Raw genomic sequence first — 18844 nt, forward strand, 5'->3', positions numbered from 1 at the left:
CAGTTTAAGGGCAGATTCTCAGATTTTGTTTCAAATTTCCTGCCCTTTGTTGCCTTAACAAGATTTGAAACTTCTTTCTTTCTTTTTTTTTTTTTTTTTTTACTTCCTCTGCTTGAAAAACATGAAGGGGGAAGTTTCAAAGTTTTTGGTGTTATCTTAGAAACCAAAGTGAATCTGAATGTGTCTTTCTGTCCTTTTTGTGTCATTTTTCAAAATGAAAGAGACGTGTAAGTTCATCATGTCCAACCCACTTGTTTGACTGGTTGGAGAACAGGCACAGAGAATGGTTGGGTAGTTACCCTTGAACTCAAAGTCAGCTCATGGTCGGTTCAGAGCCTTCTCCACTGCAGCCTGCTGCCATTCCCAGCATGGTGAATTCTCCTCCAGTAGAAGTCATATAGCAATGTTTTATAATTAACTCTTATGTGAGCAAATGAGCTCAAGCAGAGAAGATTAAGGAATATTGCTTTCCGTATATCTGGATGGCCAAGAACACTTTTTAACTAGGTACTTAAAAATCTAATACAATTGTTGTCGCCCATATTCTTCTGTAATTCTTTCATCAGCTGTGAATGAAAGTACACTAATTTTATTTCCTTGAAAAATAAGCCAAATGTAATTTTATTTCAGTATTTTAGAATTCCACAGTCTTAAGGTACATCATTGCCTTCCCATCTCTGCATGTCAAACTTCCTAATTTTATTAGCATGTTGCGAAATAACACACTAAGTGTCTCAAAGCCAAGGTAGATCAGCTCTTGCTTGATAAATGTTCAGGAGTCAGCGGAGAATTTGGAGATTGAACTGGATTCTCAAGTTACTGCCTATTTGCCAGACCTACGCTGGTTATGAACAATGTTTCAAAACCAGATTATTTGGTTCTAGATCCTAAACACTCTTGGCAACTTTATTGTAACAATGATTGATTCCATTATATATTTGAAAGCGTCAGGGCACAGTAGTAACAAAAAAATTGTTATATTTCAATTTGTCTATTCATTCAGATTTCCTGAAAGGTTTTTTAGAAGTCATCAAACTGCTAAGTTTGATGAGTAGGAATCGACTTACCAAACTCATACTTATCTTGTCATTTCTTTCCTGCAATTTTCTTCGGTGTGAGAGCGCATTGCATGGAATGTTACCTTTCTGACAAGTGAATGCTTGTGTGGCATTTTTTACCCTCTAGAGGATTTTCACATGTACTTCAAGCATGTTTGCTCTTCATCATGACCCTACAAGGTGCCATTTTATAAATCAGGAAATGGAGGTTTCAAGAAGTTAAGTGGCCCACAGCTAATACATGTAAGAGCCTGAACTCACACTCAGTTCAGGCTTAAAACTCTTTTACCGTAAAACTCTTGGGCTTCACCAAGCTGACCTTATTATGTCTCCTAAAATAAGTGAAGTAATTACAAAGAACCAAAGCTCTTGTCTAAGAAACTTACTGCTTACCCACCCCTTGCATACCCTCTTTAACTCCTAGTAGCCAACCCATGTCTTTGCTTTGTACCGGAATGTGTGTAAAGTTCTACTCTTGAACTTACTGATGGAATATCTATTTCATTGTGGAGGATCGGGAAGGATGTGGGCTTGTGTGTCACCACTGGCTTTGTCTTTTATTCGCTTTCTCTCATTGACCTGTGATAAGTTATTTCATCTCTTTGACCCTTAATTTCTCCATCTATAAAATGTTAATGACAAAATTGCATGGTGGTTGTGATAAGTAAATGAAATAATCACCACAGTACTTAGTACTGGACTAAGCCTTTGGTCTGCATTCAATGAGTCGTGATCATGGTAATAATAATTATTATTATCACATAGATCTGATTTCTAAAGTAGATAGCCTCTGGCCTTGAACTGAAATGTGATTATCCACATTAGAGAATTAAATTGCATGTTAAAAATATTCATATTAGAGAGTTAAATCATGACTTTTCGCATTCTGGTTAAACCCTAATATTAGAAGAGAGAATTGAATGGGCAGGTGAAATAATCATTAATTGTAAAAATTCAGGTGGCCACAGGGGCCTGGCAGGGGAGTAGGTGACATGAAGGAGTGACAAGGAGGAGGCAAATTGGAGGACACAGACACTTTCTCAAGAGGAGTGTCACAGCTCACAGCCAGCTGACTGTTGTCGCGGGATGATGTGGACCCACTGTTGCCAAGTCTTCTTTATTTCTTTAAGTGGAATTAGAAAACCAGCTTTGCATGTGGAATCTCCGAATTTTAAAACTTGGTTTATAAAAAGAGAAGAGTTCAGGCCAAACAGAACACATCTGTGCTCTGTATCCAGCTCTTGTACCCACCGTAGCAATTTCTGCTTTAGCTTCTCAGCCTGTGCCCAAGTTATTTGGTTGTTAGAAACCAAGCGCCTTGGACCTCATTATAGTACCTTTTAAAGGGATGCCTTTCCCAAGTATGGTAGTACTCTGGCCCTTTTCCAGAGAAAATATGGAAATCATCTGTTTTGACCAATATTTTCACATGTTTAATAAAACTGTAATTGAAAAACCTTTCAGGTACCAGGCACGCACAAGAACCCTGCGGCATATTTTGAAAAAATGGAGCAAAAGCCTCCACAGAGAAATTTATCAGTGAAAATTCTGCTCTCACAGGAAATTGATATTTGGACCAAATTCCATGCTTAGTTGAGGAAAATGGCTCATTTCAGGGGCTGATTTTTCTGATTCTCAAATAGTCACTACCTTTTAAAAATCTGTTCTTACCAGATTTTGTGTTAGTTTCTGCATTTTCCATTAAGCTGCCTCAGCACTTTGAGATAAAGAATTGTTCAAATCCTAAATGAATAACTTAATTAAAAAGCACATCTTCATTTAGACCTTTCTTATTTCCAAAGCTCTTTTGATGAAAATCATTTCATGCATTTCAAAAAATTCCTTAGAAGAACTTGAAGATCTTGAGGAAAGGACCATATCTTATCCTGTCCTCCCTTCCCTCTAAGGTTTAAATATGAGGGCTCTCAGAGAGCAGCCCATTTTCATTTATGTGGACTAATTTTGCTGATAAGTAACAAATTATTTTAGTTGAATTGGAATGTTATAAAACTCCATCAGTCGTTTATCATTATCTTGCCTCTATCAGACTGTGCTATTTACCAATGTTGTTTTGACTGTCACCAAGAGAGTTAATCATCTTTTATTTTCAATAATAAATTATTTCCTTGTTGCTACAGCCCACCAAGTCCTGTCAACTGAGGGAGAATTGTTTTCTCAGTTGCTCTCGCTTTAGGTAAAGTACCAATTTTAAAGCACTTCTCCGCAGAGGCATGAAGTTATTATTTTGACAGTTCATGAAATAGTGCTCCATTCTACTCTTTAACTTGATCTAATATACCATTTACATTTATATGGCTTAACTTTTTCAACTGGCTTCCTCTTTTTCTCAGCCCCAAACCCTACATTCTGGTTTTTGACTCATCTCATAGTCCCTCCAGTCAGTCTTTGCCAGGTAAATGCACTGTTAAAGTGAGCTTTATCAATGAAAAACTGAAGAATTTCATGTATTGATGACGGTATTTACTATAAACAGCTTGCTTCTCCCCAGCTTTCAGAAATGTATTTTGTTCACATGAGTCCTGTTAGAGCTGAAAGAGCATGATTGAGAAAGCTGCAATTGTTTCAGCTTTTTGAATATGCCACAAGTGCTAGAACTCTGAAATACTGCCTTTGGCAATGATGTGTAGATATTTCCACCTGCAAGAGTCATTTTAAATGTTTAGGTTTTGTCTCCCGTTATGTGGCCTGTATCTCAGACAGGTCCCCTGCCGCTAAAAACAAAAACAAAAACAAACAAAAAAAGGAAAAATCAATGAAAATTCAGCAAGTGTTGGGGGTACTCAAATTGTGCTTCATTCTTCAATGATACAAGAAAGCAAGAAAACCGAGTTTGCCTTTTTAGGATTTATTTGGAGTCATTGGGGTTAGTAAGTGTTAAATAGGAAAGGATGCAATTGAAATTCCAGCTCAGTTATTTTATGTTTGTCACTGGAGAAAGCCAATTATTTTTGTGTTGAGCTACAGCTTGTTTCATTCTGTAGAAGACTAAAAACACTTTCTTGTAAATTATATTTTAAAAAACTTGAGTTTAAAGGTACAGCCAAGATTTCGATTTAAAGTACCTCATTGCATGAATTCCTTTGAGACACAAGTAATCATTCCTTAATCCCTTAATTTAATTGTTTGGTAAATACAAATTTATGTTTATGCAGTTTTCTTAAAGCAGTCATAGCAAACTACTAAATTCATGAGCCAAAATGCTAGTGAAACTCAAACCTACAAAGCTAAATTCCCTCAGTTGAACAAGTCCAAACAGGGAAATCACACATATAAATGCATAAAAACACACGCTCACACACACTTCCTGTATCAGTTCTCTCTCCATTTGTGACCTCATGTTTGCATTTAAAGGCAAGTAACTGATTCACATGAGGTAGGAGTTGTTAATTTTGCCTCTCAAACTAGAATATAAGCCACAGGAGGGTAGGGACCAACCTGGTATATGTTTCAGATCTCTTGTTGTGTGGAGAGTATCCCAGACATTTGATTTCCTTAATTGTTGGCCAGATGGTAGGTAATTTCAGTATGGAAAAAAAAAAAAAAAAACACCCTATATATGTATATGTGTGTGTGTGTGTGTATGTGTATATATATATTTTTTTCTTGCTAGGTTTTTTACTAGAATTATTTCCTACTCTTTCAAGAGATTTTTAGAGTATTGATTATGTCATTCGTGAAAGGTTTTAAAAACATTATTAGTATTACAAACACATGTGCATGAAAAGGAAAATTGATGCTTTTGAGCTTATCTCTTTATTTTCTACCCACATGGTGGTCTCCCTATTAGGTATGGTTTCTCCACTTCTGATCCTGCTGCCCAGAGGCTATGTGGAGCTGTCACTTGAATGAAAGCTGCGTGCATCTGCCATGACAGAATCTGCCTTGCATTTACTTATTTATAATGAAAACATTTTTTTAAGGACAGAAAAATAATATAAAATTCAAAAATGACAGAAGGGTATGAAATAAAAAGTTGCTTCTCAACCTCAGTTTTCTACCCATTTATTTTCCTTTTACAGGGCCAAATAATGTTTGATGCTCATGTTCTTGCATCTACTCCCAGAGACAGTCTACATATATAAGCATGCATGTGTGCATGCACATGTGTGTGTGTGTATTGTCTTTAAATAGCAATAACAACAAAACAGAAATAGTGGTGTGTCAGCAAGGGTTCCAGTTGCAAACAGATGGCACCCTCAAATTAGGGAGATCTGAGGAGAGTTTAGTAAAAAAAGAACTTACAAAGGTATGGACAGAGTCAAGGGAAACCACCACAAAAGGGGAGAAAGCATAGTGCAGAAACGTGGGACTAGTAATTGCTATGTTGACTTGCTGGGCACAAAGGGGCAAGGAGAGGGAAGAAGTAAATCTTGGAAATGTCTTGAGAGACAACCTGTGACCTCCAAGTGAGGGACTCAGCCAGCTGGAAAAAAGTCCACAGAATTTTCCACAGAGAGGGAGCCAGAGCACAAATACCCTAAATGTGCTCCTCATTGCTTCCCTTGTATACCGCTGGGTCTACCCATTGGCCAAACTTAATAGAAGCTTGAGGGCAAGAGAGCTGGTTGATGTAGTCCATAAAGATGAGCCTCCTGGGGCAGAGAGTCCAGCGACCAAGGGTGGAGAACTAAGGGCAATAGAAGACACCCAGCCCAAGTAACTCTATACATTGGTCTCTACCTTGCTTTTCTTCTTGAATGTTATAGCCTGGGCTTCAACACTTATAAAGATAGCCACATGGAGCTGTCCCCTGCTTTTTAGTCATTGCATTGTATTCCTTGTTTGGATTTGTCTAATTTATTTTACTACTCTTCTCTTGATGAACGGTTTAAAAAAAAAAAAAAAACCTGTTTGTCCTTACAAACAACACTGCAGTGAATTTATCAATGAATATCATAAATTTTTAGAAGTGAAAGTGCTAGGCAAAAGGTTATTTGCGTTTGCAGTGCTGATTGATATCAATAACACATACTCCTGAGATGTTATACCAGTTTACATCCCAGCATTATGAGAATGTTTGTTTCCCCATACTTTGCCCAGCTGACTGTGCTATCTGACTTACTGATCTCTTTCAATATGCGTTAGATGAAATATGGTATGCATTTCTCTTGTTAGCAATGAGGTTGACATGCTTCACTTTTAGAGCTTATTCTCTGGTGGCATGGTCAGGAAGTAATATTTAAAGTAACTTTTTTTAACACAGTGTAGAGCACTTACATGATATTATATGTTTCCAATAAGCATTAATAATGATTTTAAATGGCATTAATTCTTCTGGCACTTATTGAGTACTTACTATTTAAAAGCAAGAATTGTAAGGCATTGTCATTTCACAGAGATTTTACAGTATTAATTACGTCATCCCTGAAAGGTTTTAAAGTATTATTACAACAAAAATATTTGCATAAGAAGGTGAATCGATGCCTTCAGGTCACTTGTCTCTGTTTTCTTCCTGCACTCACTATAGTCTCCCTGTTAGCTAAATGATGGTGTCTCTAGTATTGGTACCCCAGAGACCATGTGGATTGTCACTTGAAGGAAAGCCCCACATTTCTCTTCTCTCAAGGTGTAATTAGATAAAGCATTAGGGTTCAAACACATTTTTAAAAACTAAAAAGAAGGTATTGTATTAGAAGTTCCAATTACAGTGTGCAATAGATTTTCAGCAAAAAGAAATATTTCTAAAATGTTCCTATCTTTGGCTCAATCACAAGGTGTTTGTTTGGTTGGTTGGTTGGTTGTAGTAATTGGCCAAGGTATCTGATTGGCTTGGGGATGTCTTTCTTTCCTGAAGAATTATACAGGGAATCCTCCCAGATTGCTCGACTTGCTTCTTTGTTCTGGGTGGGAGGAAGTGTGTGACTAGCCAATAGCCTTGTCCCTCCTTGTCTCAAGGGTCAGAGCTGCTGTTGCCAGCATCACAGGCCACAGCGGCTTTCTGCCAGATGGCTGCCTCAGTATCTGACTCGGAAATGCTGCAGGCAATTAAAAACCTCCTTTCAGAGAACACGTCTTTCAATTCTGGGCCCATATGGTGATCAGGGCCTCTGGGTTTGCAATCATTTAAGAGGTCAGGCCCAAGAGAAAAGCATATGGAAAGAACTGGAAGATGAGAAATGCCTGTAAAAAGGTGAGGAATAGGTATTTAATTTCACTAACTCCAAAATGAGCAGAGAAGGGGAAACAATTATTAAAAACTGGGTTCTGCACAGCCTTCCCATTCAAATGCGACATAACCCGGGGAGCAGCTCCCTTCCTATCCATAAGATCAGTTTTGTGTGTACTTGACTAGGTCCTGATACCCACTAATCTCATTGTTGCTGTGAAGGTATGTTGTAGACGTGATTAACAGCTACAATCATTTGACTTTAAGTAAAAGAAACTACTCTCTATAATGTGAGTGGGCTTCATCCAATCAATTGAACAGCCTTAAGAGCAAAAGCTGAGGGTTCCCAGAGAAAAAAATACTGCCTCAAAACTGCAGCATTGAGTTTTGCCTGAGTTCCCAGGCTGTCAGTCTGCCCTATAAATTTCAGACTTGCCAGCCCACACAATACCACTATGCTACACCTGCAGGTTAAAAATATTCCCAAAGTGGCCGGGCGCGGTGGCTCAAGCCTGTAATCCCAGCACTTTGGGAGGCCGAGACGGGCGGATCACGAGGTCAGGAGATCGAGACCATACTGGCTAACACAGTGAAACCCCGTCTCTACTAAAAAAAAAACACAAAAAACTAGCCGGGCGAGGTGGCGGGCGCCTGTAGTCCCAGCTACTCGGGAGGCTGAGGCAGGAGAATGGCTAAACCCGGGAGGCGGAGCTTGCAGTGAGCTGAGATCCGGCCACTGCACTCCAGCCTGGGCGACAGAGCGAGACTCCGTCTCAAAAAAAAAAAAAAAATATTCCCAAAGTACTTGTGTATTAATATTTGAGAAGCAGTACTCTAAAACAATAAATTCTATTCACCAGTTTCCATGGATTATTCTTTGAGATGTTACATTTAATTGTGTCAATTTCAGTGGTCTTACAATGAATATATAACACTAAGCAAGACATCCACAGGTGTTTGTAGAACAAATAAATGTCTAAGTTTCCCCCCACAAAAATCATTCCAGAAAACAACAGTAGGTAGATACATGAATTCAATGATACACAAATGCATGAATTTAATGATACGTGAATGCATTTCTGACAAGTGTTTATGATTATTGTTAAACTTTGAGATTTTACCTAATGGTTCAGCTAATAATAGACACTATTTCAAAGATTTGGACTAAGGTCATATTCAGAATTTCTAATATTTATCTGAAATAAGTCTAAATCTTATTAGGCTGCTCATCTGACTCTCAAAGATGATAGTACAGTTCCAGAAATAGACACAGCTAAGCAGGCAATTCATATTCTCAAGACCTGGAACCTCTGTCTGTAGGCAGTGAGTGTGGGGAAAATGTGAGATAAAATGGGGAAGGTGGTATGACCTAGAGTGAAGGTTTTGATATTACTCATGGGCTTATTTGAAGAGAAGTGAAATATTATGGGCCATGTGATACTGTCATATGCTGAGAGGTGCTACCCATGTTCACTTCCTTTAGTGGATGGCTTTCTAGGTGACAGATATTCTTATTGGAACTTCTTTCTGGAGAACTTTATGAATAACGAATTTGCCTGTTGGGGTAGAAAATCCTCTAAAGAGGGTTAGCTGCTCACGGAGAGTCTGTAGGGATGAATCCAAGTACCGTCATCTCTCGGTACCCATGGGGCATTGGTTCCAGGACTCCTCGAGGAGACCAAAATATACAGATGTTTAACTCCCTTATATAAAATTGTGTAACATTTACCTATAACCTATGCACATCCTCCCATATCCTTTAAATCATCTCTAGATTACTTATACCTAATATAATGTAAATTCTGTGTAAATAGTTGTTATATTGTGTTGTTTAGGGAATAATGACAAGAAAAAAAGTCTGTACATATTCAGTACAGCTACAGCCATCTATTTTTATACAAAAATATTTTCCATCCACGGTTGCTCGAAACCACAGATGTGGAACCCACAGATACAGAAAGCTGACTATATACTGCCTTCATATGAGAATATCTTAACTAAAGAGACTTAGACTAATTTAACAACCTGGATTAAAAGTAATGTTGAAGTTGGATTAGGGTTTGCTGTAGGGTTAATTAGGTGGGTTTTGTATCGTTATTTAGAGGAGTACCTTTATTTCTAACTATGCACGTGTATATACTTAGTCTCCTTCCCATGCCTTTGGCTTTGTAAACATTATGTATTAAACATAAGGAGATGTTGTTTGATATGTGAGGTCATGACTGGTAACATCTTTTCCTGTGGTTTGGAGTGCACAGATGCAATGTCCCATGCAACAAATGACTGTTCCCCTCCCCTCCCACTGGCCCTCATCCCACGCTGACCAGCAGTATACTACTAAGCATGTTATTAGTGACTTGAGGATTCTGGGGTTGACTTGGGATGCCTTAACTGGATCCTATGGGCCTGAGAGAATCTGCGGACCTTCTCAGATGACCTACAAATTTTGTATTTGTTTATCTTCCCCCACTCCAAAATGTGTTCATAAGGCTTTTATCAAACTTAGGGTAACCCCAGCAAAGGTTTAGAGTAGCTTTGCCCTCCGAACTTAACTACCTATCCCACCAGTACCGATGGTATGCATAAAAGGACCTGAGGGCCTATATCACATAAAGGAAAAGAATACTGGTTTAAAACAAAGGTTGGAATGTATGTGACCTCAAGGGCTGCCCGGAATTGTTAAGCTGGGGAGTCTCCTTGAGTTAACTAACAGGGAGTGTCTGGCTGGTGGTGAACAGGTCCTGCATACAGGCTTTTGGAAAAAAATTCTGGTTAAGCTGAAGCAGTGGTAGCTTTTGGTAGCTTCTGCTGTAACAAGGAAAAAAAGGTGGCATCCCTGGCTGGATTCTTGTGAAGTGATATGCTGTATCTTAGGCAACTTTCCTTGTATACGGTAGGTGCTCAGCATGTGCAAATTCTTACTGTGCACTGCCCCTCCCCACATATGCCTGTGTCTGTATGCAGTACAGTTGCTTGTTTGGCTTTTCTTCAAAATTCAATGGAGAGGCTTTCTCTTGGTGGGTCTACCTGTAAAGTAACACGTATTGTATGTCTCCAGGGGACCCATTGCGGTGGTGTACCTGGAGCTGTGCAAATTGGTGGACCTTCTCTCTTTTTCTCTCTCTGCCCAGTCTCTCCCTCTTTCTTTCCCTCTCTCCCTCCCTCAGTCCCTCCCTCCCTCCCTTCCTCTCCCTCTCCCTTCATCCTTCCCTTTCTCTCCCTTTCTCTTTCTTTCTTTTAATGGTCCTTTTTTCTCTTCCCTGTTGATTGTGTTCTGCAAGCATCAGACTTAAACCATTTGCATTTGTCAACGCATCTGTGGCCACCACTGCTCCTAGCACCCATCTCATCTGTTTTCATTTCTGTCTTATCACTGCTCACTCTTGTCACTTTTCATGTTTCTAAGGTTTTGCTAGAAAAGGACAGGCCAGCACAGAGAAGAATTTCTGTCTATCCGAGGTGTGAAAGAGCTAATCACCTCTCCTTGGGGGCATTTTTTCTTTTTTTTTTTTTTTTTTTTGAGACGGAGTCTCACTCTGTCGCCCGGGCTGGAGTGCAGTGGCCGGATCTCAGCTCACTGCAAGCTCCGCCTCCCGGGTTTAGCCATTCTCCTGCCTCAGCCTCCGGAGTAGCTGGGACTACAGGCGCCCGCCACCTCGCCCGGCTAGATTTTTGTATTTTTTAGTAGAGACAGGGTTTCACCGTGTTAGCCAGGCTGGTCTCGATCTCCTGACCTCGTGATCCGCCCGTCTCGGCCTCCCAAAGTGCTGGGATTACAGGCTTGAGCCACCGTGCCCGGCCGGGGGCATTTTTTCACAAGGGAACTTCTTCCAGCTTTATCCAGGTGCTGTCCGCTCAGCAGCATAAGTTGTATATGTGTTTGTGGTGCTGGGGTGGGGATCGGGGGTTGCTGTATTGTTTTCTGCTTATTGTGTTTTTTTCAACTAATTATAGGTCAGGGTTCTCAACCTTGGTTCTACATTAGAATCATCTGGGCGGCTTCTGAAAATCCTGATGCCTCAGTTACCTTCCAGAAAAATTAAATCAGACTATCTGGGAGTGGGACCCCTTCAGTATTTTTTAAATTTCCTCAGGTGATTGATTTCAACATGCTCTCCAAGTTGATAACCACCAGTCTAAGCTAAAATTCTAAAATGTTGGAAGGCTGAATTTCAAGTCATGGAAATTTGATTTTATATTTACAAACAACAAACCTTCCTAATCAACAAATAGGTGCTTGTCCAAAACATAACCTATACAAAAAATATATATGTATGAAATAAACAAAACGTGGTTTCACTTTTTTTTTGCTTTAACAATGTTAAAGAAACCTAAAGCATTATTAGTTGTTTCAAAAATTGATCCAAATATAACCATGTTAGAAAAAAATACATGTTCATTGTTGTGTTTCTCCCAAATTTCACACACAGTTCAGAGAGCATTTCTGCCTATATTTTTAGCTAAGCATAGAGCTCTTGGTCTGGGAGACACTGAGAATTTCAAAATAGCTTGTTACCTAAAAATATACTTCCTGAAATGAACTTGAGGCCCCAGGGGGATGAATGGCTTTATTTTTTTTCTTCTATATTTACTGTTACCACAAGAAAGCAAATCTTAAATTTATATATCTTTATATTTTTAGAGACCCAGGAAACAGGTGCTATGCCCAAGCTACAAAGACAGTTGCAGGACAAAGTATCTAAGACAGAAACCTAAAATTCACAGGACAGAGAGTGACTGTGGAAGGGCATTGAACATGTTCCTCTCTAGGCAAGAGCAGAGGGAACACGAGGCTTTGCTTAGGCCTTTCTAAGGGTTATGCCTTGGAAAAGTACCTCACAACTTTCTATGGCCCATCAACTCCTCCAGTGCCCCATTTCGGTCTAAGTGCTTAATATTTCTTAGTCTAGCATGTAAGTATTAATTCATGTTTGCTGGTTGAGTGCCTAGTAGCCTTATCATACTTCACTGACTGTCCAAACTAATGTCTTTAGTTAACATCATCACCATCTCATTGAGGAGGAAAATGGGGAATGGGGTGTTATAGCTTTATTTAAACTGCCCCTAGCTTGCAGCATGTATTTTGCAAAGAATAGTCTGTCTTCCATATTTTATTGAATAAATGGGAATGAATATCACATTTATAATCACACTCCTCTCTAATCTGAGTAAAGAAGCTCTATATCCTATCCTACTTGGCGTCAGGGGCCAAACATGGACTCCTTGTATTCATCCTGTGTTCACTCATTTATCCAATAAACATTTCTTATACCTTCTATGTGACAGGTTCTCTTCTTGGCACTGGAGATATAGTAGGTAAATGAGGTGGAGAAAGTCTCATGGAGCTTACATATTTGTGGATAGATTATTAGCAAGTATGTGATGCAGATAGTTTGTGCAGACAATACAACAGAGTCCTGTGGTAGTTACTTGCAGGTTGCTGTAGCATGAAGAGGTGGCATTTGATCAGAGACCAGAAAAGTGACAGGAAGCTAAACAAAGGTAATAGCAAGTGAAAGGCCTGAGGAGGGAATGAACTTGGCTTCTTCCCAGAAAGGGGCAGGAAGCTGGCCATGGTGGTCGTAAGGGAGAGGTACAGAAGGTAGATCCTTAGGTGGGTTCAGCTTTTATTTGCTGTGATCATACTCCAATGCCTCACCAATGCTTGGGATTGTGTCTAGGAGGCACTCAGTAAGTGTTGGTTAATCAACTGATTTCCCTCAAACACAGAGAGAAGTCAGCAGAACTAGTCCCTTGAAAAGAAGACCCTTATAGCTCTTTCAGGAGTAGGTCAGGAAGATGGTGGTAGAGTCTTGTGCCTCCACCAACAGTTCCTCCTTTTGTGTGGCACTTCATGACTCTGTGAGGTTGTAACCTCCCTGCCCAGCTGGGCGGTGATGCTCGCCTGGCTCCCACATCCTCTGCACTGCCCTCTATTTTGGGTCACCCTGACTTGGTCTGTTTCCTGTCTTATTCACCCAGCTAAACTATAATTTCCTTAAGGGTACTTTTATTTGTGGACCCAGCACTCCGTACTATGCAGGGGCCCATCCAGGTTTCTTTATTGAATGATAAGGTTTTTGTAGAAAGTCAGCCTTATGACAACTGTTGAAAAAAGCAAATGGCTACTCAACCACCCCAACCCCTCACCACCGTACAATGGATTTTATTACAAATTGCAGACATGAGGGAGTTCTAGTCTTACGTGAAGGAATTATTTTGCCTTTCTTCAGATTCATTCCGTGACATCAAGTTCATTTGAAATTGCATAACATCTTCAGGAATTCATTGGCAGGCTGCCTGGCAGTTGGATAATCATTTAATATATCTTTCTCTCTCCTCAGTTAACAATGACATGATGGTCACTGACAACAATGGTGCAGTCAAGTTTCCACAACTGTGTAAATTCTGTGATGTGAGATTTTCCACCTGTGACAACCAGAAATCCTGCATGAGCAACTGCAGCATCACCTCCATCTGTGAAAAGCCACAGGAAGTCTGTGTGGCTGTATGGTAAGAGAGCCTTTTAAGAAGTTATTCTTTCTTTTCCCCTTTTTACATAATGTATTCCCATAGTACACACAGTCAGTGTATCTCTGTCCCCTAAGTGTAAACACCTGTTCCATTTCCCTTTCCTTTAGACCATCTCTCTTTCGATTATTAAATGTAGTTTCTAGGGTGTTCTCTGCATGTACGTGTACATTTATGTGGGGATGTCATGGTATATAAAACGATCTTTAATATAATAAATCTGGAAACTCTTTCTTGTATCAAGAAGAGGGATTTGCCACTTAGTAGTCATTCAACCGACACCTCCTGAGTACCCCACAGTGAGACCAGGAGCTTTGTTCTCCTGAGGCAATCTCAGGTCTGGAAGAAGAAGTGATGAAAAGTTGGCTGTTGGAAAAGATAACCACCTGCTAAAAATGGGGAATCTACTTGGAGAACCAGAAAAACAATCTATTTTTTCAGTCAAAAATCCTGGTTATATCATTTATATAACCATTGGACTAGATATGACTTATTTCTCGGCTCAGAACTACATATTTCTTTTTTTTTTTTTTGAGATGGAGTCTTGCTCTGTCACCCAGGCTGGAGTGCAGTGGCACATTCTTGGCTCACCACAACCTCTACCTCCCAGGTTCAAGTGATTCTCCTGCCTCAGCCTCTCGAGTAGCTGGGATTACAGGTGCCCGCTACCACACCTGGCTAATTTTTGTATTTTTGGTAGAGACGGGTTTCACCATGTTGGCTAGGCTGGTCTCGAACTCCCAACCTCAGGTGATCCGCTCGCCTCTGCCTCCCAAAGTGCTGGGATTACAGGCATGAGCCACCATGCCCAACCAGAACTATATATTTTTATTGGATCACATTTTCTACTCTCTCTCTCATTACCTCGAACTCATATACACATCTCAAATAGTAATTATACATGCACAGTGGATACTCGTGAATCATCTGATTAATTCATCGTCATAGATTGTGAGCATGAACAAGAAATAAACAACCTTGATCTTTAGAAGAGTTGCAATTTTGCAAAAGTACATAAATTCATTAATGAGATATAACATTTTGCAGACTTATTCTGATGTTTTTAATTTATTGACCATTTTTTAAAAAGTAACTTATGTGGCTCCTGGCTAGTTGACAAACAAGAATATAAATCCAAATATCTCTCCCCCTTTTTTGGGAATAAGTCATTTGAGACCCGCAGACCTTGTAAAGCTAGCCTTGATAATAGATCTGGAAACTTTACAAATTTCTGTACATACCAGGGGATGAACTGGTTTCTTAAGAACTGAAGGAATGTTAACAGCAAAGACCTGTCATGACATACTTGCCAATATGATGTGATACCTGTCCATGTCCACTTCTAGGTAACGCTTTCAGAGAAAGGATTTGGACAAAGAGTGTGTTCAGAGGAGAGGGACCAGTGTGGTTAGAGGCCTAGAAATCATGCTGAGGAATGGCCTGGGCAATTAGACGTGGTTAGTGCAGTGAAGGCAGATCATGGGTTCTGCTGATGAAATTGAAAGGCTTTCAGGTAGAAAATATAATAAACATATTCTGCATAACTCTGAAGGGTAGAGGGAGGATCCATATCATTTGCAAGAGGGCAGACTTGTGCTCAGCATAAGTTTAGACATTTTCACAATCATGGTTTCCCAACAGCAGAACAGGCTTCCTTTTCTGTAAGCACCAAGTGAAGTTCAGGAGAGGCTGGATGACCATGTGTCAAATAGATTTGACAGGAAAGATTGAGACACCAGACTAGATGGCCTCAAAGCTTCCTTCCGTGGTTTCTTAAATATCTGCGGTGGTGTGAGCGCTTACTTCTGCCACCCAAAAAGGCTCTTTTAATTAAGATTTTTGTTTTTCTGACCAGTAATACAAACCCAAATCATTGAAGGTGAATCAAGTCTCTCTAGAATAGAGGCTTTGCTAGCCTCAAAAAAATGTGAGCATGTCGAAGAGAGGAGGCCTCCCTGTTTTTTCTGTGTCCCAGCTACAAAGGGTAAATACAGTGAACATTATTTTGACCTGTCTTGGCCCAAGAAAATTCTCCTGTGAAGCCAGGGGCGTTGCTAATGAGAAGGGGAAGTGTAGGGGATGCTATAGTGCCCTCCTTGATCCTCCTTCATGACCAAGGCACTCACTCCCTGGGAGTGCTGGCTGTTGAAGGTTCACTGCTGAGTCTTCCCTCCAGTGATGGGAGCTGCTTCATTCACGTTGGACACTTTTCATGGGTATCCAGCGTCCCATGGCTAGTTGATGCAGGGAAACACATTCCTGGTTATTTTGCCATAATGTGGGACATCTTTGAAGGACCATCTCACGTTCAGAGCTTCCAAGGCATTCACTGAGGCCTTTGCTGCAATCTGCATTATGGTTTAGCTTTTTCCTTCTGTGCAGTACTGCTGCCTTTAGTCCCTTACAGATGCATCTCCAAAAACCTCCTGTACAGAACTCTCACAGCCTCAAGGTCTGTTTCCAGGAAACCTACCTCAAGGTCTGTTTCCAGGAAACCTAAACTAAGACAGGAGGCTACTGTAAAAAATAGCCAGTGTGGAAACCGAAAGGCTCTACTATGATTGTAGATTTCAGTGTTTTTTTTTTTTAATCAGTTTTAGTGGTTTTTTCATTCATTCATTCATTCATTCAACTAATGTCAGTTGTGTGCCCATTCCATGTAAAATGCTTAAGCTCCTTCCAAGGATAGAAATATTTTATAACTAAAGTTATTATTATTATTATTATTATTATTATTATTAAGAGGGAGTCTCCCACTGTTGCCCTGACTGGAGTGCAATGGCGTGATCTTGGCTCACTGCAACATCCGCCTTGTGGGTTCATGCGATTCTCCTGCCTCAGCTTCCCAAGTAGCTGGGATTACAGGCGCACACCACTATCACCCGGCTAATTTTTTTGTATTTTTAGTAGAGATGGGGTTTCACTGTGTTGGCCAGGCTGGTCTCTAACTCCTGACTGTGTGATCCACCTGCCTCGGCCTCCCAAAGTACTGGGATTACAGGCATGAGCCACCGTGCTCAGCCTCCAAAATTAATTTTGTCATGTTGGTTCTTCTTTCAGTGGAAATTGATAACCTCTTCAATGGCTAAGAGTAAATGTTGTGGGACAAAAAAAGTCCGTATTTACTTCTTTGTATTTACCTTTCCTACGCTCAGCTATATCCAAAAAGGGTTTGAAAAGTTAGCTGTGCCTGGCTGTTACAGGAGTGAGTGGAGAAGGCAGTTAAGGACTTTACCGGGTCTCAAGTATTACAGTTGTTTTCTCTCTGTGATTTTAGTTCTCTAAGTAGCTAAGAGGTAGAAAACCAGAGGCTCTGGAAGAGCTGCCCAATAATTATAGAACAGCTTTCTTTCATGGCTCATGGTTCCTTCTTTGGCCTCTATAAGTGTCACAAGGAAGAGGGACCATGCCTTTCCGTGGGCACAGCATACCTTCATTTTATTACCAAAACCAAAAACAACCTACACACACACACATACACACAGACACGCACACCTGTGGGGGCAGGGAGGAAGGTATTCTTGTTCCATGACTACAGCTGATTTGAAGACTGCCCAGTAGCTTTGGGGTTTAGGATGGGTAGATTTCTAAATATATGTGATTTGTTGTATGATTATGCCAACTTTCATTTAGTTTCATTTGGTGTCCTGATAGCCACCCTCAACCAATTATTCTGCTTGTCACTCTTCCTGTCACAGCAGGGACCAACTTAGCAAAGCCTTGCTCCTCTTGTGTCTTTCGGAATTCTAGTTGCAGAGCCCTTGAGCCCCATCGCAAACAGACACATGTACCTCCACTGGAGTCAACTCTGGGCTGCATGGATGTCAACACTGGCACCATTCCTGCCTGGGCTGTCCTCACCCATACCCTTGCCCGTATCTCTTTGTCAACAGATTGTCCTTTAGTGTCCTTGACTTAAGCACTAAAAAGGAGGTATTGGTCAAAGTTGCTCTTTCTCTCATGGGGATGGCCCCACATGTTTTACAGGTGCAAGCTGTGTCTTAGCTGCTTCTTGCTTCTAGCCTGCCTTCCATTTTCCTTGCTGTGAGCAGTGAGCCTTTGTGCATGGGGCAGGGAGGATTAGGGGAAAATTGGTGAGCGAGTACATGCTCGCATTGGCTCATGTGTGCACTCAGAATCTTCATAGAAGATTACTCTAGCAAAACTGACCAGTCCAATTTAGCCCTTCCTTCCGCTCCCTCTCTAGACAGAGAGAATGCAATTCAAGACAGCAGATATTTTGCATCTAAAAAGGACAGAGGTGAAAGGGAGGATGTCAGATTAACCTTGTTGGACAGTCATCCAAGATAGTTTGTTCATGAGGGAGCAGAGGGAGCTGGATAGAGAGGTGATGCCCTTTTCCAAGAGAGCCACAGTGTTCTTCTGTTCAGTTATAATAGTGGGCATTAATCATGTTGTTTAAAAATCTAATGTGCCCTGAGAGCCAATTGAGCATTTCCTAGGACCCAGGGAAAACTCTGTGTGAGAAATTCTCTGAGCCCTGGGCTAAATTAGTCTTCAAATATGTGCTGTGAAGGGATACTAAGTGTAAAAGTAGTTAGTTTATGACAGCATAAAATGTTTTGTTGAACTGTAAATGAAGAACACCCTGAAATCCTTTTCCATTTCATGTATTTATTTATTTATTTTTTTCTGAATTGCTCCTTTCTGCAATTTGGGAAAGACTGCAATTCTTTACCTGGGATGTTTCTTCCCGTTTTTCTCAGCAGAACCAGCTGTTGACAAGGACTATACCCTTTACACGCAATGCTCTGGGAGCCAGCAAACAAAAAAAGAGGAACTGTGACTATTTCCCCAGGCATACTCTTTGAAAACAGTATAGCTAGACAGGACAGATTTTGCCAGTTAAACTAGGGGTGTGATGTGAGGTTTGCATTACATTCAGGATGGAAGATTTAAAATTATCCTGAGTACCTAGGAATGTTCTTCTTTCCCATGTCTTCCCCTTTGATGATTTAATTAAGACTTAAATGTGTAAAATTCTCCACCAGGGCTGCCCCCATGGAACGCTGTCTGCTCCAGGTGATGTTTATAACCACAAATGGGTTCCAAGAATAAACAAAGGAAAAACAGAAAAAAGTAGAAAAACATAGGAGACTATAGGACA

The 18844-nt window shown here is 40.4% G+C and overlaps 1 protein-coding gene across 3 annotated transcripts in view; it reads left to right on the top strand.

Annotated features, from left to right (window-relative positions):
* The window catches only part of TGFBR2 (transforming growth factor, beta receptor II (70/80kDa)), an 85720-nt gene that overhangs the window by 24547 nt on the left and 42329 nt on the right, over positions 1–18844 (top strand). For all 3 annotated transcript variants that reach the window (XM_011961532.1, XM_011961533.1, XM_011961531.1), the window contains one exon: positions 13530–13698. In XM_011961532.1, the coding sequence (XP_011816922.1) occupies positions 13530–13698 (169 nt within the window). The remainder of the gene's footprint in view (positions 1–13529; positions 13699–18844) is intronic.

This window comes from Colobus angolensis, unplaced genomic scaffold, assembly GCF_000951035.1.
Source record: "Colobus angolensis palliatus isolate OR3802 unplaced genomic scaffold, Cang.pa_1.0 Scaffold56, whole genome shotgun sequence".
In the NCBI taxonomy this organism is placed as follows: Eukaryota; Metazoa; Chordata; class Mammalia; order Primates; family Cercopithecidae; genus Colobus; species Colobus angolensis.